Consider the following 24,820-nt stretch of genomic DNA (forward strand, 5'->3'; position numbering starts at 1 on the left):
GGATCAAGTCCCGTATCGGGCTTCCTGCATGGAGCCTGCTTCTCCCTCTGCCTGTGTCTCTGCCTCTCTCTCTGTCTCTCATGAATAAATAAATAAAAGCTTTAAAAAAATATATATATATACATATATATATATATCAGTTCAGATCAACTCATTCCTTGGTCTAAAATCTTAAATAAGTTTCCTGTTTCACTTGAGATAAAATCCAGAACCCATAGCATGACTAACACTACCCTACACAGTCCAGCTTCACTCACATCTTTCCTTCACATCACATTAAGCTCATTCATGACACATTAGCCACATGGGCCTTCTTTCAGCTCCTCCAACAGGCCATGCTCAGCTGCTTCAGGACCTCCAGAGGCTTCTCCATCATTTTTTTTTTTTTTGTCTGACCAACACCTACTCATGCTGGAAGCATAACATAACTCAGTTTCTCAGGGGCCTCCCCATTATCTAAATTGGATCCCTAGTTAGTCCTTTTCCCAGCCATCTTAACCTTTCTTCTTAAGTCTCATCATAACTTTAATGATGTGTTATGTTTACTTTTTAAAATATCTGTCTCTACCAATGAGATTAGAAGTTTCCTAAGGGCAGGGACTGGGTCTAGCAGCAGGGTCTAAATACTTGCTGAATGGATGGATACATGAATACATACACAGTATCAAAGGTAACTTTTGCTCTAGCTTTATTTCTTTTACTGAGCACTACAATTTTTCAAGTTAATCCTATCCAAAGATCAAAGGAGTTGACAGAGAAGACAAAAACATAAGATCCAAAATCATAAGGTGGCCGTAGATTAATGTACAAATAATCTACCTATTTAAGAGGAAAGTTCTATCCAATCCCCATGGAAATGCCTATAATCACTTCTTAAATATTGTTACCGCGAAGCCATGTTGAAGTTACAGATGTTCAGAATTTATCTCAAACAGAAGCCTCCAAAACCAAAAGAATGGGTTTCTCGATAGCCTTCTCTTTCAATGATAGCAGAATTTTTACTGTGACCTCTAGAGCTAAGATTATGACAAAATTTACCTGGAAAGTTAAGGGATGTAATTAAAATGGAAGCGTATTCCAATGTTTGCTCTTATAATTTTCACACTTGATAAGGTTCAGACTGGGACTAGGACAAATAATATGAGAATCCATTTTCTAGTTTGGGTAAATGAAAGATGCTGATACATGTAGTAATTTGCTTAGATCCCCTTTTCTGTAACTCTTGACTTTAACATTCCAAAGGCCAATATCCTCATGTAAGAATGCAAAGAAATTAGAAGATTTAAGACAAAATTATTCCTAAAGTCACCAAGTACTAGAGGAATTTTTTTTAATGGACTTGAAGCAATTGATTATATTTCTTGTCTTCCAATTTGGTAAAAAGAGGAGCTCTGCCTCTCAAGTCAGGAAAAGCTTGGGGAAGTTGGACAAGGCAAATATCTAGATGAAATTATTATAGCTAAGGCTTAAGGAGAAGAACAGATGATTAAACTTTCAGCAAGGGGTAGCTGAGAGAGTGTCAACTGCAGACAGTGTTTCAGAGATGACAAATATATAAGCTTAGGAAGAGTAAAGAAGCAGGAATCCAAATTGAATGGCTACGTATGTGCCTGTAGCTTCCAGTAATTACATTATCCACACGTATCAAGCAGTCTTTTCATTTTAATTGTATAACTGAATTTTTCTCTTTAAATGAGCATAGTTTATCCACTCAAACTGACAATTTTAATTTTACAGGCACTAATCATTGGATATAATCTGTAGAGGGAAATTTTCCTTCTGGCATAATTTACTTCTTACAATGAAGAAAAGTTACCTTTAATCCCCAATCAATATTTGGAGAGCACACAATTAATTTAATAGATATCTAGGTAGTTAACATAAATCTTCAAGTTAAAGAGCCAGTTCTTTTCTTATTTTTAATGCATAGAGTGCTAATCATGTCTCTCAAAAAGAATCTCAGCCCTCTTGGAATGAATCTAGAGCCTCGCTACATCAAGATGTCAAGATTATAGGTGCAATTGCTCTGAGCACTGAATTGCAGTTCTCATTGTTTTTTGTTGCCTTTGGTTTCTTATGGGAAGACACAGAAGCATTCCCACTCAGTTCTCTCCTTTTTACCATAGAGGCCATTAGATAACTAACATCAGTTTGGGGTGTAATATTGAAAGCAGATTGCCAATTGTAATAGGCGCTGTTCATTTTTTCCCTTGTTCCTTTTTAATATGACAATTGCATAAGAGAAAGCAGAGCTTTCAAAAAGAATCTCTGAAGCCATTGGCAGTGCATGTCTATCAGTGACCAAATGAATTAGCTAAATGATATGCAGACGTGGAATAAAAACATAGGAGGTTTGTGCAGCCCAGCTCCACTTCCCTGGGTACATTTTTCTTCTCAAGATCAGCTTGGTTGATGCCGGAGTTCTTGGCCTGTGAAAATTTATTACCCACAGAGTCAATCTGCATTCAGGCGGCCAAGTCTGAATAAATAGAGTCATTGTGCTTGTCTGGGATTTGTGGCCAGAGTTCATCCAGTCAGCTTGACATTCACATCCCAGGAGATTCATAAAAGCCAACACCCTGGTATGTGCTCTTGAATCCTGCCAAACTTGTGTAGAATTATATAAACAGGAGTTGAAGCAGTAATCAGGACCAGGTTTGAGGGGCAAGATTCCAAAATCAAGTTTCTCCTACATTAGAAATGAACTGTATTGTAGATGTTATTTGTAGTCAAACAAGAGCTAAAAAATTTTTACATTAGAATCATTCTGAGAATATCTTAAATGCCCACTAAGTGCTGAACATCAAACAAGACACATTAGTGATATTCATTATGATAATTTAGCCTTAAAAATTTAAAGTAAATTTTAAATGCCAGGAAAAGCTCTGCCCTCAATGTACAAAAAAAAAAAAAAAAAATAGCATATATTAATAGAATAGGGAAAAAAAGAGTTGTTTATGTTTGGTTTTATGTTTAGTCTTGAATTAATGTTATAACTAAGCTAAATATCCAATTTAATCATATTGATGAATTGGTTTCTTTTTAATATAGGAATAGAGCAGTAAGTCAATTTGAAAACTGCTGCCTGTCAGGTTTTTGTCATGTGTATGAAGTAAGCATATACTCGAAGCTTCTGTTGAAGTCAGTAAAAACTCAAATGTGAAGCAGGAGGTTTTTATTTGTATAACAGTCCTAAAACTTAGTTAAGTAATCAGATTATATAAATAAAATTTTATTGTCACCAGAAGCAAATGCAAAATTCTCTTAATATGGCCAATTTTATTAACTCATGCCACTCTTCAAAAACATTTGTGAAAAACACGAGCATGGGTAGACACCCAAAAATGTAATGGCCTTTGTTTCAAGTTAATGAACAGTAATTTCCAAAACTGAAATTATCAGCTGACTTAAATGTCACTGAGCACAGATACACAAAGGCCCAGAACCCTATTTCCTAAAATATTTTCTCAGACCTCTTCCAAGGACCCAATTGAGATTTATGTCAGTTTAGTTATGCCCAGCCAGCCTGGACCATAGGATGTGACTAGCTTCAGCTGGAAGACCCTGAACAGAAATCCAGGAAATGAGAAAATTACATGAAAATTAAAAGATGATCCATGAAACTTGGGTAAACATATAATTAACACACACACAAAAAAAGAAACAGAGAATCATTGCTTTAAGTTCAAGAATTCATAGAGGACCTTCATTTTTGAAACTAAGCCAAGTGTTTGTTAATGGTGAATATCAGTACCAACAAAATATAGACTCTCCATTTGCAGAACAGAAGAAAGGCCATGCATGCATCAAGAGTTGATAGGCATGTTCCTCTTCTCAATACAGCTGCCAGGAGAGCCCCCGGTTGGCAGAGGAAGTGGAAATCCCCCTCCAGAGGATGTAGCTATTTAACTTAGAGGAATAGTCCTTTGTCCTGTGAGTTTAATGGTTTTTAATCTTCAATAGCTTCTTCAGAAGTGTAACCATTCAAGAATGGATGTTCCTCGGAGTATGTGCTATCACTCAGATCCAGGCTTGAGTGGTTTCATTTAGTGAGGGATTTACCTACAGTCACTCAGGTGTTTGGTCCAGATATACACTTGGAAAGTTTTATTTTTGTTTGTGTTTTTCCAAATCTTCCCCAAGTGGGGCTGGTTATCTCCTAGCACAGCTTTTCTCAGGAGACTCTCTTAGCCTGTTGTTTCTACATGGAGCATAATCATTTGTGGTAATTCAACGCCCCTTGGCACTTGCCAGTTCCATCCTGACCATATTTACAGCCAACAGGTTGTGCTGAGTGATAGAACACCATCTTTAAGAAGCTGACCAGACAGTTCCCAAAACATCAGGCCACCTAAACGTCGTCTTCATGCTCAAAAAGTGCAAGTTAGCTGGACTATCTCTCTAGGGAGGTCAGTTCAACAACATGTGTCTGGGTGCCACTTCTTTCAAACTGGGATTCATTCTTAAAACTTCAAAGCAGTTCAGAGAAGAATATATGATTACAACATCTTATATGTGAGACTATTTTCACATATAAACCCTAAGGCAGTGGCCTCCTGAGAGGTGAAAATGCTAATACTAATAGGAACACAATCAGAATCGATTTAACTTTCTTTTATGTCAAAAAATTGGTTTGCAAAGTGCAACCATAAGACTCTTAACTATTACAAAACTATTTTTACCTTCAAATATTGCTATGTCATCTAAGTGAAAAAGATGTTTAAGTGAAACGTAAAGCCAGACTTAAGATTTTGGTTGCATTTACAATAAAACTATCAAAACATCTATGTGACTCTCATCTTTATACAATAACAAAGTAACATTTATATTCCACACAACTTAGGCTCCAGTTGCATTCATAATAATTGAACACAAACCAAGGTCAGTGGGAAGTGAATGGGTCCCCACCAAAGCATTATTTTGAGGTAGCATAAGGATTTTGTTGAAAGATTTAAAAGGCATTTGGCAAACCCAACAAAGTAGGAAGTGACTGAACCCAGTATCTACCTGCAGTGCCAAAAATGAGAGTTGTTAACAGGCCATCACCGTCTTGGCCATGCTCAAGATCTGGCCCGCAGTGAAACTGCTCTGTGAGATGAGTTCTAAGAGTGTGTGGATGACCAACCCTAACAAGCAGGCCACAAAGCCACAGTAGAATTGCAGGGCTTAGGTTGCATCCCCTCCACACTCCAAATTTAACCTTCCATTCCATTCAACAACCAGGAATTATTTAAATCAACATACTACCTGTAGACTATCTCCAAGCTACTCAGCCATCCTTAGATATGTTGATCATTCTTGCTTGTTTGCTTGTTTGAAATTGCAGATGCTAGATAACCACTTGCACACACACACACACATACACACTCACATGGAAGGCTATTACCTTGCCAGCGTTCTGTCCCAGAACCCAGATGTTTCCACCACTGTCACCATTGTGAGAATTTACAGCTGAGCTTGGATTTTTCATCATCATCCAGCAATACTGGTGGGTTTGCCTCATTTGCCTGGTGAATCCTCAGCGATCTCTGCACCTACCTAGACTTGACCCAGGCAGCAAGCACTTCCTTTATATATGCAATTCTGTCCTGGTGAGCTCTAGAGGTAAATTAATTAATTAATTAATTAATTAATTAATTAATTAAAATAAAATAAAATAAAATAAAATAAAAAAATACTTCCTCCTTAGGAGTTTCTGTCAAGCTCTGAGATAAACTATATGTTTCTACCTGTAAACCTCTTGAGAAAAAGACTTTAGTCTCAGAAACCTAAAACCCTCCCATCTCCTTTGCAAACACCTGTCTAAAAGGTGGACTCTTATGCTTCCTCTTCATTAGCATCCCCACAGGAAGCTTGCCCTGTGTGTGTGTTAGTATCCATACAGGATCCCACTAGTCCTTTTGGCACTGAGATTGAAAGAATTCCTAATTCACCTTCTGACAAGAATAGTCACAGTGAGGTAGAGACAGGACTTGGGTGCTCTGTGGTACCTCAGTGGCCTGAGGTTCCATTACTTACTGACTCTGTGACTATGAGCAAGTCAACCTTACCGAACCCCCTGTTTCAATATCTTAATGTAACTGGACAAAAATACTAAAGTAGATTAATAGAAAACATTTTATATTAATATAAAATATGTATTATTGTAAAGCTGTTAAAGTACACATTTTAACATCCTCCCCTCTCCCTTCTACTTCTCTTCCTTCTCCCCAAGAGTGTTCTTTATTTGTATTTCTGGAACCTTTTTTAATGGCTATTTAGTAATAAAAGGAGAGGAGTAGAGGAAGACGCCAGGAAAATTGATTTATATCAGAAAAGGCAAGGAGTTAATCATAGAAGAAAAGATCTGGAAGACCAGAGGAAGAGGAGAGAAGTTCTGGAGCTTTAGGGGAGAGAAAGAGGAGGAGGGAAGGAGAAGAGAGACAGGGCCACTGCCACACAGCATGGAACTTGGAAAATATGTCTGAATAAAGAAGAATGGGGTTTATAGTGTGTTACAGTCTATCTCCCCAACCCTCTCTTGTCAAGAGGCTTTGATACTTCCCTTACTTTTCAAGACTTTCATAGTCTTCGTGCAATGCTATGTTCAGACTGGCCACAAGACAGCCCTGATTTACTTTACTCTCCATTTACATGGAGAATAGGGATAGATTCACACCAAGCTGCTAATGGTAGCTATCACCCCAGTGGCAAAATGGAGGTGGTTTTTTGTTTTGTTGTTGTGTGTTTGTTTGTTGTATGCATGTCATTTTTCCTATAATGCACATATACCACTTAATAATTGAAAATTATGATAAAAACTGGAAGCCTAGAGTTGAAACTTAGTCCCCAGGTATGTATGCCACGCATACAATGAAGATGAAATGTGAAATCTGAAGATGTAGGCCTAGATGTTACAAGTTTTTATTTATCTGACTCTTATCATCTCTCTCCTAAACAACTGAAACATTCTGAGAACATAGATAACAAGACAACCCAGCCCCTAATTAGTGGGGATTAAGTTTTGTGAACATGTTCTTTAGGACAATAAAGTAGTTATGTTTGGAACAGAAGGGGAGAGACTGATAACTTACCACCTGTCCAGCAGGGGCCACAAATAGTCCCTAATTTAGTACCTTGAAAGAAAGTGCTAAAGGTTTTACTGGAAAACACCACAAGGAAAAAAAAATTAATTTCTTGCAGGGAAAGCATTTTCATAGAGAGTGTCATATTGGTTTTGAACAAAATAATAGTTCAGCAAAGATGTGCTAGATCCTTTTACACAAGAGGGCAATTGACAATTGAATGATGGTAGCTGTTTAAGAGCAAAATACTGCCTTGTTAATTCCTTAAAACAAAAACAAAAAGGAACACGAAGTTTGTAATTATACTGACGGAATCTGCCTCTCTCTGTCTCATGAATAAATAAATAAAATCTTTAAAAAAAAGAGAGAGAAAGAGAGAGAGACAGGCAGAGGGAGAAGCAGGCTCCACACAGGGAGCCCGATGTAGGACTCAATCCTGGGTCCCCAGGATCACACCCTGAGCCGAAGGCAGACACTTAATCCTTGAGCCACCCCGGCATCCCTAATGGAATCTTGAAAAACTTTATTTTTATTTTTTTTAAACTTTAGAATCCATGTTAAAACCTAAAGCCCAGTTGCCAATTTTGAGTTCTCATCCTCTGCATAAAATATTTGTGGAATGAGAGTGAATGGAATGAATGAGATAAAAGCTAACCCATCATCCCCACAGCATTCAGGACAGGTCCCAGTATGACTTGGTCTTCTGGCAGCAGTATACTTATCACCATTTATGTGCTCTGTGCCATTGGTTAAACCTTGTACCGAAGGCTGTTCAATAAAGTACTTGCTTGGTTCACTCCCTGTCCTCAAAGAGCTGGTATCTAGCCTCCCTGAGCCTGACCCTTTATGGGGTCAGTGTCCAGCTGGCCAGCTAGATGCAGCTACTTGCCATGGACAGCAATGCCACATTACTCTGACCTGGCTTGGGGCTGGCTATTGCTTAGCTTACTTCTGCAGACCACCACCCCCGACATTGTGGTGAATCCTGACAGCTTCATGCCCCACCATAGGTCTTCCTACCATTGTTCTTGCACTTGACACTGACCTCTTACACTCTCCCACACCAGCTCCCCACCCCACAGGCTTCCAGGAAGCCACTGGGACCCTCTGTCCCATAATCTGCCTTTGCCTTGGGCCTCAGTATGGCCTACTATCTAGGGTGCCCTTTATGTTCTAGGCCCTCAGTGGAGCCCCAGCCCCTCTAGGAGGAGTCTGATGTCATCACCATGGACAGGGGACAGCCCCCGTGGCATGTGCTCACATAGTCCTCACATTTTTCCTTTCTATCCCCTGACTCCTAGTGGCTGCCCCTAAATTTTCATTTGTGAAGGCCAAAGCCTCCAGAACCTAGAGGCAGGAACTTGTCATCTTGCATAGCGGAGGTCACAAATTTTTCGTAGTTTATCTCCAATGAGTAAAATGTCCAGAAAATGCTCAGTGAAAACAAGCGTGTCTCCCTTAACTCCTCTCCGAAGATTTGAAAGGCCCAATTAGACTGTCACTGCTAATCTGACCTCAAACAAGTCCCCCAAATCAGTCAGCTGGTACAGGAGCCAAATTATGAGATACCATTATAAAGGCAGTCTTCATCTGCCTGTATAATATCAACTCTAGTCAGCATTTTCCAGGGGATATAACAGGTGCTCAATAAATATTTATTATTGTCTTTACAGAATTCCTGGTAGACATAAACAAATCTAAGCAATCTGGTGGCAGCAGGGAAACGAGACAAACTTTCTTCAAAGAGGAAAGTGTACCCTAGTTTTTTAAAGAAAGCAAAATAGAAGAAAGAATATATAGCTAAGAAAAAGGAATGTATTCCAACACTTAGATTGGAGCTGTGGCAAATAGCATCCATATTATCATCCCCATATGTTACCTACTCACATCCTGCCTGTGAATCCCACCCACCGTTGTCAGTCTCCAGGAAGCCCTTTCTGGTGAGGGGAGAAGGGCTAGGGTTTCCACCTTCAGTGATCCTCAAGGAACCGGTGGAGCCAAGGTTAGAATTCTCGCAAAGCAGATGGCAAAGTCCTCAAGAAAGAAAAGAACCTGGTGCTAACACGTGTTCTGGGCTAGGAGTTCAGAGAGAGGAAGATCAACAAACGCCTTGGTCAAGGAGCACTTATAAAAAGGGTGAGCTAGACCTCAGATGATAGGCAGAATGTAAATAAAGGGAAGAGCAGCTGGAAAGAGAACAGGAAAATGACAGAAACATTGGCTTGACTTAAACAAGAATGCAGGTAATTTGTCTGCTGCTGACCCCATTCCGCTGTTTGCTTTCTTTATTGACAAGCTCCTAAGCCCCTGAAACTCTATCTTCTCATCCTGATCTTATTTATATTTGTGCAGCATTGTCTTTATTAGAGCAGCCATACAATACAGCCCAGCGTGCCCAGAAAAGCAGATTTTCTTTGTTGCCCCCAACACCCATCTGGGTAGCATCCCCTTTCATTCTCCAAATGTTCTCATTTGGATCACAATTACATTGTCATCTCTGACTCTGCCCAGCCCCTGACAGAGGACAGGATAAGGTCAAAGGCTACTGAAAAAATCCTTCCTAGACAACATTTCTAGAAATCTGAAAATGCACAGGACTTATTATTACAGAGGAAATACTGAAGAGCATAAGACTGGACAAAGTTGTCTGACAAATATTGCTAACCAGGTTGAAAACAAGAAACAGAAGCTCCCAGCATAAAAAGTTAAGAGACCCATGAGCTAGGACTGAAGTGAAAAGCAACAGCATAAAAGTTAAGTTAATGAAACATAAGATGTGTTAAAGAGATGTAGAAGGAAATTAAGCCGTGAAATTAATTAATAAATACAAGCCTCAACTTGCAGAAAAATGGCAAGAAAACTAAGGCCTCACCAGACAGAAGTCCTGTAAAGGTAGGTGATTCCAGTCTAAATTTCCCAGAGTGCTTCAGTAGTGCCAAAACAGAAGAACTAAGGTTAGCTGTGATAGTATTTATTCAAGTTGTTGAATATGGATACAACATCCTAACACAGGTGAAGCCAAATGATTAAAATCACTGCTGCAGAGATACCTGCTTTACTGTCATATAATAAGCCTGAAAAGATAGAGGTTATTCAGATGCGGATGAAAAAATAAAGGAAGTGTTCTAACTACTTGAATCCTGAATCTGCTTCTCTGAGGATAGCAAACTGTAGATCCAGAAAGTTCAGCCATGTATCTCTATGCATCGGTGGCTCTTCATGCTTACCAGCGCCTCAAGCCAGAAACCTGGGACTCATTCCTGATGCCTCAGATGTCTGTGCCACATCTTAACAATCACCATTTCCCTGGGTTCTGCCTCCAGAATGTAACACAGACTCTCTCCTGTCTGGTGCTACCAAGCACTTCTCTTGCCTACTTTGTTGCAACAACCTCAAACATGGTCCCTTCCTGCTCAAATCCATTCACCACACAGAAGCCAGAGTGATACCTGAAAAATGCCAATCGTATTATCCTTCATGTAGTTCTTCGACTGAACAAAGATCTAGGCCTACCTTAGGCCTTTGCTCCCAAACTGTCTTCCCTGCCTGGACCCCTTCCTTCCCCACTCACTCCCATTTCTCTGGTTCAGTAACATCTTTATCCTGCAGGCATGAGCTTTTTTGTGCTTTACTTAGCGAGCCTTCCCTGACCAACCGAGATCTCCTTAGAATTCTGTCCTCTCTGTGCTGTTCAGTCGTAGACCTTATAATCTAGAACATTTGTGTATGTTTAGCTTTTCATGCCTGACTTGCTCTAGATCCTAAGTACAATGTGGGGAGAGTTTTGTCCACTTTTGCGTGTCACCCAAGCTGAGCCTAGTACCTGTACGTCGGAGATACTTCAGATTAAATTACACATCTGTCCACACATTCGTCTGTTTCTAGCAAGTAAAAAAGAAATTGAATTATCCTGAGACCCCTCTGAATTTCTCCTCCCCACTCCAGCATCCATAAACTTGTTCTGTGCACAAACCAATTACAAGAAGGGCACTTAATTTCCTCTTTGATTTCCCTTCAATAACAGATTGTGACTGGTAATTTATTTAGCATACATTGAAACCTGAATGTCTACTGATTATGTTCCAAAACACCGAGCTTACTGTAATGAAGACAGAGAAAAGATGTCATCTCTTGGAGAGAACCTGGAAAATGATTATTTCTGGTAGAAAACTTGTTTTGTCTTGTAGACTTATGCTTCAGAGTCATTCATGAATGAGTAATGAACTCCGGAGAGATCAATGAAGCATTCCCTTAACCTTCTCAACCTATTTTGCTGAGAACCGAATAAGAGGAAAGTTACTAGAGGAGTTGATAATTTAGGAAGAGAAAAATATGGTTGCTGTAATGTACAACTCTTGAAAGAAGGAAATTGGGCAATTCATCTAGTTTACTATGAGTAGTTTTTCAGGCTTCAATCATGAGTCACCTAAGTAATTTTTTCTCTGCTCTTTAATTCCAATGTTTATTTATTTTATTATTTTCCAACCATTAAGTGAAATAGTATGCAAAATCAAACTACTTTTAAGAGACAAGGCAGTAAAAAAAAAAAATGTGGTCTTTGCCTCGGTATATGACATACAGTTTTAATCTAAGGCCATAAAGCTTTTATTTTCTCAAGGAATTATTTAAAATGTTTAAAATACTCTCATCTCTTTGCTTGATGGATGATGAGTCACCCTCTGTAAAGTTTTTAATGGTGTAGAATAACTGCAAATTAAATAGCACAATCAAAACCAGGCATTGAAAATAGTAGTGCAGGCAATCAGAGGTGCTAAATACCACGGTGGGAAGTGGATGGTGACATGCATCGTGTGGACAGATTGAAGAGTGACTGTCACAGAAAGACACAGCTTAATGACTGGTGGGATGACCGATGTCTAAACCTTCGTATGTCTATGACTTATGTCAGAGCCTTTCAGCCCTAGCATCCCATCCATCTGCTAAGAGAAAGCAGCCCCTGCTCCAAGCTTCCAGTTAAGCTTATGTGAGAGCTTGCATCAGGCCTACAGTTATTCTCCACAGGTGCCACCGCCTGGGACACATCACTCCAGTGGTGCTTGAGCAATTGAGCTGTTTGGGTTTTGTTGCTTTTGCTGTCTAAATAATTTTCTTATTGGCTGCACATCAAAAAAAAAAGGGGGGGCACTGTTTCCTTATCACAAAAGTCAGCAGGGAGTATTTGGAGGCAGGAGAGAAAAGAGTCCATAGACTTTTTAAACATGGATGCCCATGGCAAGGGAAAACTTCAGAGGCCATGTTAGAGGTTTCTTTTTTTTTTTTTTTTTTAATTTTTTTTTTATGTTAGAGGTTTCTGATGAACTTTTAGTCACATCCCTTATGATTTCTGTTTTTCTGGGAAGAGTCCGTCTCCACTGCCTCCTGCTGAGATAATGTTAAGAGGCTGTACTAATAATGCATGCCATCTTTCCTTTGGAGAGTTCCAAATTATTTTTGTATATTTAGGCAGACTCAAGGGTAGAGAGTTAAGTTCTTTTTGAGGATAGCTGCCAAAAGTGAAAGCCATCTTGATGAGTGAGAAGAGAACCCTTTGGGAGACAAACCTGAGAATAGAAATGGCTGCTCGTCACTTGCTGGGTACTTTTCGTGGGCATGCTCCTAGGCTGGCTCTCCAGGAGCGCACAGAGAAAGGAGCACAAGAGAAGGAAGTACCTGTCCTCTGAGGTATCCGAGGGGGCTCCTGGGCTCCAGGTCTTTCTCAGGCTTCTCACCTCTTCCCCTATGCCTCTTCCTACTCCCTTGGGTGTCCTCACCAAGAGAAGCTCTGCGATGTTCTTCTTTCCTCTCTTGGACTAATTCTGTGATGCTAGAATGCCAGGACATTTGGGCCTTAATTTACCAAAAATCAGGAGAAAAGAGGAGGCAGTAACCCTTTAGATTGTCTGCAATAGCCTGGGTATTGACTGACTGGCTCCCTTGTCATCCCCTTCAAGGAAGGAAAGCGCAATTTGGAAACAGACATAGGTTGAGGGGCCAGACTCTAGGCTGCCATATAAATAAATGACAAAACCTCTCACAGAACGTAAGACTTTCAATTCCCAGGTTTACAACTTTGTGCTTTTTCTTAAATCAATGTGGTTATATCATTTGTGGGAATTACCTAAGTTCCTCTTATTTGTTTATTTTCAATTCCTTTTGCCAGGCCCGGAGGCAAATCTGACTTCTTTCAATTCTGACTTGCATTCCTACTTTGCTCTGGTGTTTCTCCATAGAGCCACCCTTGTCGTTTTAAGGGGATGTTTCCTCACTGTATGAGGGACCCTCCTGATCTTTGAAAGTTTTCTGCACCCCCGACCCCAGGCACCTAACACCAGCAGTGATCCCCCTCATGCATGTAATGGGAAGAAACACCCCTACTCACAGCCAGACACTCCTTGTCTTTCAAGTTCTGCTCCAACTTTAGTTGGGAAGGATTCCCTCATTGATTCATTCATGTAATGTTTACTCAGTGGATATTTACCGAGCACCTGCTGACAGTTCTAGGCACTGTTTGAGGAGCTACTGGTCCACCAACCTTTAGCAGTCACTCAGACCTGCCCCCTCCTAATGCTGTCCTACCTTAACCTTTTCATCTGTGTGTGATTTCCTAAATGTCCTCAAGTCATCCCTGTGCCTCCGGTGTGACTTTCTACCTACAGATGGAGCTTCTCCAAGACGATGATTAATTCTGCTTTTGTTTTTGTCCCTCCTGGAGCCTAGCGCAATAGTCTCTACACGGTAGTAATTCGGTAATGTTGGACTGACTGATACAAAGACATGCAGCTCCCATCCAGGATATATTTCATTTCTGCAATAGGGCTGATGACGCCGATGTGTCATTTTTTTTTTTCTATTCTGAAGATTCTATTTTGTCTGCTGTCTAAATGGAATGAGGAATAGCCTAGGAAACAGTTTCATGTCCCTGGTAAGCAGTACACTTGACATGTGTAGTGTACACAGTGAAAACAAACTGTGTGCACTCTTTATTTCCTGCTGCACCCTGAGTAAACCCCGGTCTTAGAGGCCATGCTTTGATCCCCTCCCATTTACAACTTCTGAGACACAGAATGGAGTAGGACCTTGGCCTTCTGAAGTTTCACAGTGCTTAGCAATAGAAAGCCAATGTACAAAAATATAGAAAAGGCAGACAAAAAAAGAAAGTGATTACAAACCTGAGAAAATCTGATGGAAAAATGGTGGCCTTTTTCTTTTCTTTTTCTCTTAGTTTTGGTATTAGGGAAAGTTTCAAAAACATACAAACATGCCCAGAACAACGGCACTTGGGTGGCTCAGTGGTTGAACATCTATCTGCCTTTGACTCAGGTCATGATCCTAGGGTCCTGGGATCAAGTCCCACATTAGAGTCCCTGCAGGGAGTCTGCTTCTCCCTCTTCTTATGTCTCTGCCTCTCTCTGTGTGGCTCTCATGAATAAATAAATAAAATATTTTTTTAATTGCCAAGAATAATATAATAGTATCCCAATGTGCTCATCCCCTAGCTTCAACAGTTATCAACCCAAGGCCATCTTGTTTCATTTATAAACGCCGACCCACTCTCCCTTCCCTCCGACTGTATTGTTTCAAAGCAAATCTTGACATCATATAATTGTATCCATAAATATTTCAATATGGTTCTCTACAAGACTTTTAAAAATCGCCCCAATGTCATTACTTTGCCTAAAACAAATCAATAGTCTCATAATATCATCACATTTCCAGTTGGCCTTCCAATTTCCAATGGTAGTGACTTTTTCAATAAATCTGAAAACTGAATCGAAGTTACACTTTCATTGAGAAAGATGCTACAAAGGAGCCAAAACAGCTTTTTTTCTTAGAGGAAAGTAGAATAAAACCATGGGAAAAGTGATTTCGGCAAGCAAAAATGAAACAGCTCTGATCCTCTCCTGGTAGATCAGCAGTGGGCACTCATCTATAATCTCCCCTGCCGAGCACACCATGCCTCCCGCCCCCTGGTGGCAGGTGTGCACTGCAGGGCTTCAGTCAACTGTTCTGGAAACCATCTCTTAACATGATGGGGCTCTCTACCGTGTTGCTGGTAGTTTAATATTTGCCCACATGGCAAAAATGTGTGTGACACTGTTTTTTTAAAAGTGTTGATTGAGTACATAATTTAAAGTCAGAATATTAAATAAACATCTCTGTCCTTCCTTCCAGCAGGCAGCCCAGAGAACTGCTCTCCACGCTCTGTCTGACAGGTACATTTTGTCATTTTTATGAACTATAAATTGCTTTATGAAACATTGAGCCCTATTTATTGTGGCATATAATTCATAATCGGATTTTGTCCCTAAAGTATCTGTGAACTGGGATGTTAAACATTTTGCATGCTTGGATTTGTCATGCATGTGTGGAGTTTATTACTGCAAAAATCGCCTTGTTGTATTTCATAGAAAGTATGAAGAATCCCTTGTTGTGCAATGAAACAGGAGATGGGAAACTTAGAGGGAAAGACCTGAATAGGGCAGTAAATTCTGAACTTTGGAATTGGTTGAGATCTAAGCTCATTTTTCAGCCATAAGTGCTTCATTTATTCTGAGATGTTTTCTTCAGACTTTTTCCATAGCATTTCACCAGGATCTGTCTGTCTCTTGATGAAATTCTCTCTTGAAATACTTCGTGCACATAACCCAGTTCATGGTCCCAAGTGCCTGACTTTTTACTCCTGGCTTTGGCTTGTGTTTTCAGACTTTTGTTATTGAAGGAGATAGAGAAAACTAATCAGTAAATACTCAAACTGTATTTCATGGCCTGCCCTGCTTTAAAAGGCTGTATGTAAAGAGAGCTGAACAGAGACATACCAAGTTACTTTCGGGAACAGACCGGACCCTTTCTGTTTGGTTGGTTTGTGAGTTTTCATTTACTGAGGTTAGGGTGTGTGTGTGTTTCTCTCTTTTTTTTTTTAAGGTTTTATCTATTATTTATTTATTTATGAGAGACACAGAGAGAGATTGAGAGAGAGAGAGAGAGAGAGAGAGGGGCAGAGACACAGGCAGAGGGAGAAGCAGGCTCCATGCGGGGAGCCCGACGTGGGCCTCGATCCGGGGTCTCCAGGATCACGCCCTGAGCTGAAGGCGGCGCTAAACCGCTGAGCCACCTGGGCTGCCCTGTGTGTGTTTCTTAAAGAACTGTCAGGAGAAGAGGAACTCCAGCTTCTGCCCCCAAGGGAGGCTCTTGCTGGGTTAGAACCCACTGGAGGAGATGTTCCCCTGGCTGGCTGGTGGACACCTCAGCATTATCTAGCTAACTGTCACCACCTTCCTTTTCTTCTCAGTTCTTTTTTTTTTCTTTTTTTTTTTTTAAATGAACAATAATTGACTGTGTCAACTAGCTCAGTTCAGTGCTTCTCCAAGGTAAAAACCTGTCACTTAGGCAAATTATCTGTGCACATGGGTGAAAAGCATTTTCTCTATGGTGGCAGGTTGAGCATGAGTATTTTTATTTCAGTTGAAAAGCCTTCCCCATGACAACCACACAAGCTTGTGTGCTCGAAGAGGGGCCGCCACATGATCTTCTGGTATTATGTCTGGGATTTTCACAAAAGCTGATAACTGTACTGCTTCTGAGTCTGTTGGTAGGAGACTCTGGATGGAAACATTTAAAATCTGACACATTAATTCCTTTCCTCTATGTATTTCTTTTTTCCCTTTGACTTAAGTAAGTTTCCTTCAACAAAATGCATTGGAAAGCAAGTGAAGCCCCTCAGTTTACAATATTATGTTATTGCCAATGGTTGGAAGATGTCTTTGGGGGGTATTGAAAATGTTCTAAAATTAGATTATCTGCTGATCTCATAACCCTGTACCAAAAACCATCAAATTGCATGTTTTGAAGGGGTGAGCTTTATGGTACATAAAATATATTTCAATAAAGCCACATGTACAAACCCAAAACATCATTATTACCTTTGGTAGAATGAATCAAAACCAATTTTAGGAAAATATGGAATTCCTTTGAAAACATGGTTGCAAATACGAAGACAAGTCATCAGAAACTAGAACTGATACATTCTAAGGCTGCTTCCCAAAAGATACATGACTCTGTTCTGGATAGAAAGTGTGCGTGGATTTTAATGATGAGCAACACTATTCCCCTTGACTTTTTTCTGATATTCTCTCTAAAACCCCTTAACAAAAAAAAAATAACAAAAAAAAAAAAAAAAAAAAAACCCTTAACAAAACCAATAGTTAACTAACTAGTAAGTTAGCATCTTAGCCTCTATTGATTATATAATTGCTCACAGCAGAATACTGTGAGAAAAGAAGCCCCAGGAAATAGAGATTCCCATTGTAGTTTCTCTTCTTATTAATTTCTGTCTTTAAATGTCCCTTAAGTCTAAAGGTTTTTCTGTTCAAAATTGGAGGAATTTGACTCATTTTAAAGTAATGAGTTGACTTTGCTATTCTAACAATGCAGTTGTGTAAAGCTACCTTCTCTGAGCTTTCTCTATTCTGTTTTCTATGAATTCAGGGCCACATGAGGAATTTCCAGAAGTGAGAAGTATCTGTAATCATTTGGAGATATGATTTTAAATCCTTTTTAAAAATAAGAACTTACTGGGTGGCTCAGTGGTTGAGCGTCTGCCTTTGGCTCAGGTTGTGATCCCAGGGTCCTGGGATCAAGTCCAATATCAGACTCCCTACAGGGAGCCTGCTTCTCCCCCTGCCTATGTTCCTGCCTCTTTCTCTTTATGAATAAATAAATAAAATCTTTTAAAAATATAAAATTAAATTAAAAATACAAATAAGGACTTAAAACCCCTACTAAGTTCATTGGATGAATATTTTCTATTTTCTTAAATTAAGGAATACTAATTTATCAAGTAATAGATGTCATTTTCTAGCACATTACTTATTCTGTTAAATAAACCAGTATTTTTTTAAAGATTTTTTATTTATTTATTTATTCATGAGAGACACAGAGAGAGAGAGAGAGAAAGAGAGAGAGAGAGGCAGAGACACAGGCAGAGGGAGAAACAGACTCCACGCAGGGAACCCGACGCAGGACTCCATCCCGGGTCTCCAAGATCACGCCCTAGGCCAAAGGCAGGCACTAAACTGCTGAGCCACCCAGGGATCCCCTAAACCAGTATTTTCTAGAAAATGATGAATGTGACTCTGGGTCAAACTACTGCATGTCTTCTTGCCCAATATTCTGTCTGTTGGAGGAACCACCTCAGGGTCGAAATGGAATTGAGTAAAGATTCCCCCCAAGTTGTGACCTTTGCGAGGTGGAGATCTAATGCCAGTATCTCTGGCTACTTGGAGCCTGGTATGAATCTATTCTGCATTCCTTCACATAATCTATTCTGTTTTCCTAAAATATTGTTTTCAGTCTATTAGCACTTCTTGATATAAAATTCCATTGATAAGGCAGCACTTTCATTTTCTCCTAGAAAATAGAGGCACTTTTCAGACCTGAAAAGGTGCTTTCATGAGTTCTGCAGTTCTACAGTTGGACAGAGCAGCTGAGTTGGCCCAGCCTATGCCACCACAGATTTCTTATCTCATGTCCTGTTAGTTTGTTCACATGTGGGTCTAACTTCTGGTTAGCCTTATAGTCACCTTGAGTACATGGTGGACACAAGGACATTTGATACAGGAGTAGAGCCATTTTGTTTCAAGATGTAAACTTGACAATGACCTAGGGTTTACTTGACTTGGGTCGTTGGTGGGTATGAGTGCACACTGAAGGATGCCAGTGACTGTTCTCTGCTTCCCCCTGAGAAAACCTGCATCCGGGTCTTTGAGACCCGACCCGATGAGACTAGTTATAAGGAAAAGAGTTGACATTTCCCTTTTCTTTTTAACGGCAGGTAGAAATCTTGTTTCTTCTCTCAGATGAGAGAATATCCAGATGTCTTTTGAAGGCCAGTCCTGTCTATCTTTTCATTTCTCCCATTTCCTGGTTTAAATAGACGTTCTAGCAGAAATCCAATATCTGACAGTTAAGATGGTACTTTAAAGTTCAGTGAGTCCTAAGCAATCAATACACACCCTTGATAAATTAAAACTATGATATTTCTGTTACCTAAATGTAAAAAGTCTTCTGTGGTCACCTCCAAAGAAAACCCGTAGCCTTGTTCAGTTTTGCCCGAGCAATGGGCTTAATTTATGGTTCATCCAAAGTAGCTAAAGTGCCGAAAACTGGATGGATCATACTAGCAAGACAAATTTGGGCTTTGGCCAGCTCACCTGTGCCACCCTGCAGTGACAAGAAGGGTTGCATGAGGGTAGAATGGCACTTTTTTGTTGTTGTTCTTTCCTATTGCTGACTGCAGAATTTATCATCTGTTTTATCCCTTTGAGAGTCAGCTGGCCTACCAGAGGCTCACTGATTCCCCAAGTCGAGAAAAACAGCAGGAGACCAGGGCAGGAAGAGATGGCAAAATTCTGAACAAGGCAAAGCAAGCCAATTATAAGAAAACCTCAATCTACAAAGAGACACTCTCCTTCTTACTTATCACTCCTTATAACGTGCCTCCCAAGTGGTTTTTTCTCCTTATGGGTTATTGTACTGGACAAAGTAGAGAGAGGCAGAGGAGAATAAGGATAAATGGGCATGAGGCCCATTTATAAAGGTGTGTCTTTGGTGTAGACTGTCTGTACTGTGAAAGCTGCCACATTGCCGGTAATGTGGAAAATATGCAAAGTGCTGTTCAGAGAAGAAGGGTATGTGTGCAGCATATGAAGTGCCTCTGAATATGATTAACTTCACCTCATAAGTAGTAAATAGTAGATAACTGTGATCAAAAAAGGGATTCGTGTGATTTATCAAGCTGAGCAACTGTGCATTTGCAGAGAAGCTGGAGGTCAATCTTGAAATCTAGGGCAAGAGGAGCACTAGGAAATTGCCAGGACTAAGAAGTTAATCATACCCTTGGACTGCTTCCATCTGTCTCAGAGCGACAGAGCTGCTGCAGAGCGAGCGGGGATGCTTTATAGCAGCAGATCAGGAATTAATATTTTCTGTGAAACCTCAAGCATCATTTGCAGTAACTTGGGTTTTATAAAAATGGGGCATAATTTCATATGAATAAATCACATTCATCTGGAAATAGGAACTGGGAAAAAACTGTGCCTGACTTTAAAAAAGGGGGGGGGGGGATGAGCAAGAAAGCTAACATGCAAACAGTTGTTGAAGCGATGGCACTTGGAGGGCACAAGTGGCCGTGTGGTTAAATTGTGCATATAATCATCTTCTGAAATGTCAGCATGTGACTCCAGAAATGGCTACATTTTTATAGCCTTGGAGATGCATCACCAGACTGTAACCTGTCTGCCCATCTGGCAATATCTCAGGTCCAAAATCCATTTATATTGAAATCCAAACAACTGCCATTGATTGATTCACTTATGCCACAAGCATTTATTGAGCACATCCCGCGTGCTCAGCCAGGCGCAGAGCTGGCCAGGGGTACAGTGGTGAGCAGACATGGCCATGCACCTATGCTCAGGACTTTACCGTGTACAGGGATGTTGGCTTTGCAGAAAAGAAGGGCTTCTTTAGGCTCATTCAAATAAATCTCTCCCATCAACTCTCCTCTTCCCATTCCGGAGAATGTAATGGAATTAAGCAAATGAGAAATAGACTAAAAGGAAGGGCTTTTCTTTCCACGTGGGGCTGTTGTTCCTCCAAAGGCAGGACTGGAAACGACCCCAGTGCAAGGTGAGAAGGGTTGGGGGGCATCACACTGCAGGGTCGGGGGTTTGCATTCCACTTCATCTTCCTGACCTCTTGCCAACCAAACAAAGGGAGCATGCTGGGGGTGGCCACCAGCACAGAAGTGTAACTTTCTGGGTGACATTTTACACAATGACCTGAGAGGAAAATCACAGCTGCCATGCACTACTAACAGTCGGTCTCTTCTCAAAGGACCCAAAAAGGGAGTGGGGGGTGGGGGGTGGAGTGGGGAATGCAGAACTTTTTAAGAAAGCTTTAAATTTCCAACTTTAAAGATAATAACATGGCATGCTAGAGGGTATCTGTCAACCCTGCCCTTGAAACCCACAGCAGTCTCTCCAATGCAAGGGATTCCTTACTTATAATGAAGCCTTTTTGGTATATCATGTAAATGAAAAACTTTTTTAAAGAGCTTTAAAGTTTACAGGCACTATCACATTGACCGTCTCATTTTGTGATCCTCACAGCAACCCCATGAACTAGAAAAGACTCATTTTACAGATAAGAAAACTGAGCCTAAGATAGGTGATGTGGTGCATCCAAGGTCCCGAGTTAGCACGTGGCAGAGCTGGGACTAAATTCCTCTGACTCCCAATGATTATGATTCATCCTCCACCACACAGCAACAAAGCAGGTGTGGATGGGGTCAGAGACTGGTGGCTCTCACCACATTTTACATTAACAAATAGTTAACTCAGTCTGTACTAATACTTTGTCTCTACTAATAATTATAATAATCTTAACATTTCTGGCTTGGTTATCTTTTTATCCCTACCACATAGCACAATTTCTAACAATTAGAAGACACAGTAAGTCACTTGATGAATGAAAGAAAACAGTGAGCAAATAAATGAATGAACTAAGTACAATGTGTAGTTTTGTAGTTGAAAGATGGCAACATTGGGCTGAAAATAGAAAATACTTTCTGAAACTGACTGTGTGCCACTGCAGCAGACCACCAAGGAGACAGACATTGACGGTCAGGACTCACCACTGAGGGGTTAAAGCAGGTGTCCATGCCTGTAAGATGCTATAGAATTGAAAAACACCATTAATTGCCACAGAGATAAAGAGTGGGAAAAATGGAATGATTAAAAAAAAAAAAATCAGTCCAGAGCATGCTGGTGGCTCAATTGGTTAAGCATCTAACTCTTGGTTTCAGCTTGGAAAGGGTTGTAGGATTGAGCCCCACATCAATGGGAAGTCTGCTTGAGACTTTTTCCTCTCCCTCTGCCCATCCTCCACTCATTCTCATCTGCTCTCTCTCTCTCTCTCTCTCTCTCTATCTCTCAAATAAATAAATAAATAAGTCTTTTAAAAAATTAGTCCAGGGATCCCTGGGTGGCACAGCGGTTTGGCGCCTGCCTTTGGCCCAAGGCACGATCCTGGGGACCCGGGATTGAGTCCCACGTCAGGCTCCCGGTGCATGGAGCCTGCTTCTCCCTCTGCCTGTGTCTCTGCCTCTCTCTCTCTCTCTGTGTGACTATCATAAATAAATTTTAAAAAAATAGTCCAAAAGTAGACAAGAAATTGATGAATGGGTAAAGAAGATGTGAGAGAGACAGATATTACAATGGAATATTAGCCATAGAAAAGAATGAAATCTTGCCATTTTCAACAACGTATATGGAGCAGGAGAGTATAATGCTAAGTGAAATAAGTCCATCAAAAAAAGACAAATACCATATGATTTGACTCATAGGTGAATTTAAGAAACAAAAGAAATGAAAGGAAAGACAGAGAGAGAGAGAGAGAGAGAAAACAAGAAAGACTCTTAATTATAGAGAAAAAACCAATGGTTACCAGAGGGAGGAGGGGGGAGGGATGGATGAAGTAGACGATGGAGATTAAGGATGCAGTTGCCATGATGAACACAGTGTGGTGTATGGAAGTGTTAAATTGCTATATTGTACACTGAAACTAATACTACACTGTATGTTAATTATACTGGAATTAAAAACTTGGGGAAAAAACTTAAAAGGATTAAAATCATCCAGTGCAATTAAATTAAAGTGGAATTAAACTAGAAATCAGTACCAATGGAGAACTCTACGATGCCATGGAGAGATTTCCCGCATGGAGAGGGGGCGAGACTAGATGACCTCTGACCCCTCACAGTCTCCCCACCTCACTCCTCATTTCTGTGATTCATACTCCTGCCACCACTTACAGTACTCTCCCATATTCTCTCCGCCAGTGATTCAAGCTCCATTTTCACCTTCATTCATTTGAAGCATGTTTATATTACTGAACCCCTGCTATGCGTAAGACATTGTGCTGGTCTCTGTGGAAGACACAGAAATTCATTACCCGTGGATCCCAGTCTCCAGGCGTTTACAAGGTGGTAGAAGAAACTTAGACATATGTGTAACTACAGTGTACATTAACCGTCGACATGTGCCCACCTGGCCATGGGTCTTATTAGCACAGCAGTCATGTGGAGGTGCTAGGCTCTGCGCTTCACATGCATAACTTCATTTACTCCTCACAGCAATCTTCTCGACTAGGAAGGAGGGATTTAATTAATATAAGGTCCCTGAGGAGATGATATTTTCGATGACGTTTTATTTCATTTCATTTTGCAAATACTCTCCCTAAAATCCTAGTGAGTTGGGTGACCGGAGATAACATAACTTTCCCAAAGTCTTATGGACATAAAGCCTCAGAGGGCTCTGACTCTGGTTGATGATGCTCTTAGCTGCTTTAGTAATCACCCTTGCCCCCCATCAACTTATGAATAAAAGCCACTGGAGGGATGCAGTTAAAACCTTGAAGTACCCTCAGAACAAAGAAAGAGGATAGCTGTGGGGAGCGGGGAGGTGTTTGAAGTAGCATATAAAGGATGGGTCGCATCAGAAGACACTGGGATGGAGAAGGGAAGCACCAGCCTTCTCTGAGGAACAAATGGCCTTGGTCTGAGCATGCAAGGCCGTGGGGGTAAACAGGGAGCCACAGGCCCCTCATTTTGCCAGGATGTAGGTGTCTAAAGAGAAAGGGGTCTGAAAGCCAGCTCTAGATAGCCACTGGTACAAGGGGTAGGGGTTACCTTTTGTGACACAGTGCTTCCTTCAAATGTGGAATCAAGCTTCATCTTCCACAGAAACCCTAAATAACCAGCTTACCTGCTCTCACGCACCTATTCCATCAGCACCTCATATAATTGTGGACCTAGGTCTGCTTCCGTCCTCTGCACACCTTATGTATTTGTGTCTGGTCTCAACAGCTGACTGGAGCCTAGGAACCCCATCTGAAATATTCGGTAGTACTTGATACCAAAGGACTGGCTTTCAAACAATAAAGACCAAGAATTCCAATTATGCCTTCTTATCTCTACTCTCTGAGAAAAAATACCAAACCTCTGGCCCAGCTCTCCCTCACCTCTCCTCATCATGCAGGAAGGACGAGATTTTGAATGCTTGAACTTGAGCTAGAATTTACTTTGGCTAAAATATTCATCCATCTGAGTTTGAACTTCCTCAGTTGCGTAAACAGGATGATAGTAATGCCGTCCTTGTGTGGTTTATGTCCAGATTAAACGAGGTGATAAATGGGAAAAGTGCTTTGTAAATCTATCCATATGATAGTAATTACTCTGTTGTATGCCTAAGAAGAGTCACTCATCAAGATACCATGAGATACTCTTGATTAAGTCTTACCAAGAAGCTTAAAAGCCAGGGGAGGGAAGTATTACAGTTTGAATTTAATGTATGAAACCCTGGAGAGCTAATAGTGTAGGTCATGTTCTTAAATTGACCTTATAGAAAAATAAAACAACAAATCCCGAAAACTGTGCCTTACTATATTGCTCCTACGACCCCTATTTTGTAATATATGTATTCTAATCTAGCCTATTCTCCCCTAAAAGCAAACTTGTGGATCTGTGGGTCCTAGATGAGGCTCACATATGCCTTTAAGGAGGCTCTAGCCTGTCTCTACCGCATCATCTTCCTCCTTCAGTCACATAGAAAAGTCAGTCTGGGGCAATTCCTGACACCCTTTTTGGCAGATCTCCAAAGAATTGGTCTCATTTATTATTTTAAAGCAAATAATCTTTATTT

General features: G+C 40.5%; 1 protein-coding gene across 2 annotated transcripts in view; it reads left to right on the plus strand.

Annotated features, from left to right (window-relative positions):
- AFF3 (ALF transcription elongation factor 3) overlaps positions 1-24,820 on the plus strand; it is a 520,935-nt gene that overhangs the window by 411,286 nt on the left and 84,829 nt on the right. For both annotated transcript variants that reach the window (XM_035695979.2, XM_025464016.3), the window contains one exon: positions 15,237-15,277. In XM_035695979.2, the coding sequence (XP_035551872.1) occupies positions 15,237-15,277 (41 nt within the window). The remainder of the gene's footprint in view (positions 1-15,236; positions 15,278-24,820) is intronic.

The sequence above is a fragment of the Canis lupus genome, chromosome 10 (assembly GCF_003254725.2).
Source record: "Canis lupus dingo isolate Sandy chromosome 10, ASM325472v2, whole genome shotgun sequence".
In the NCBI taxonomy this organism is placed as follows: Eukaryota; Metazoa; Chordata; class Mammalia; order Carnivora; family Canidae; genus Canis; species Canis lupus.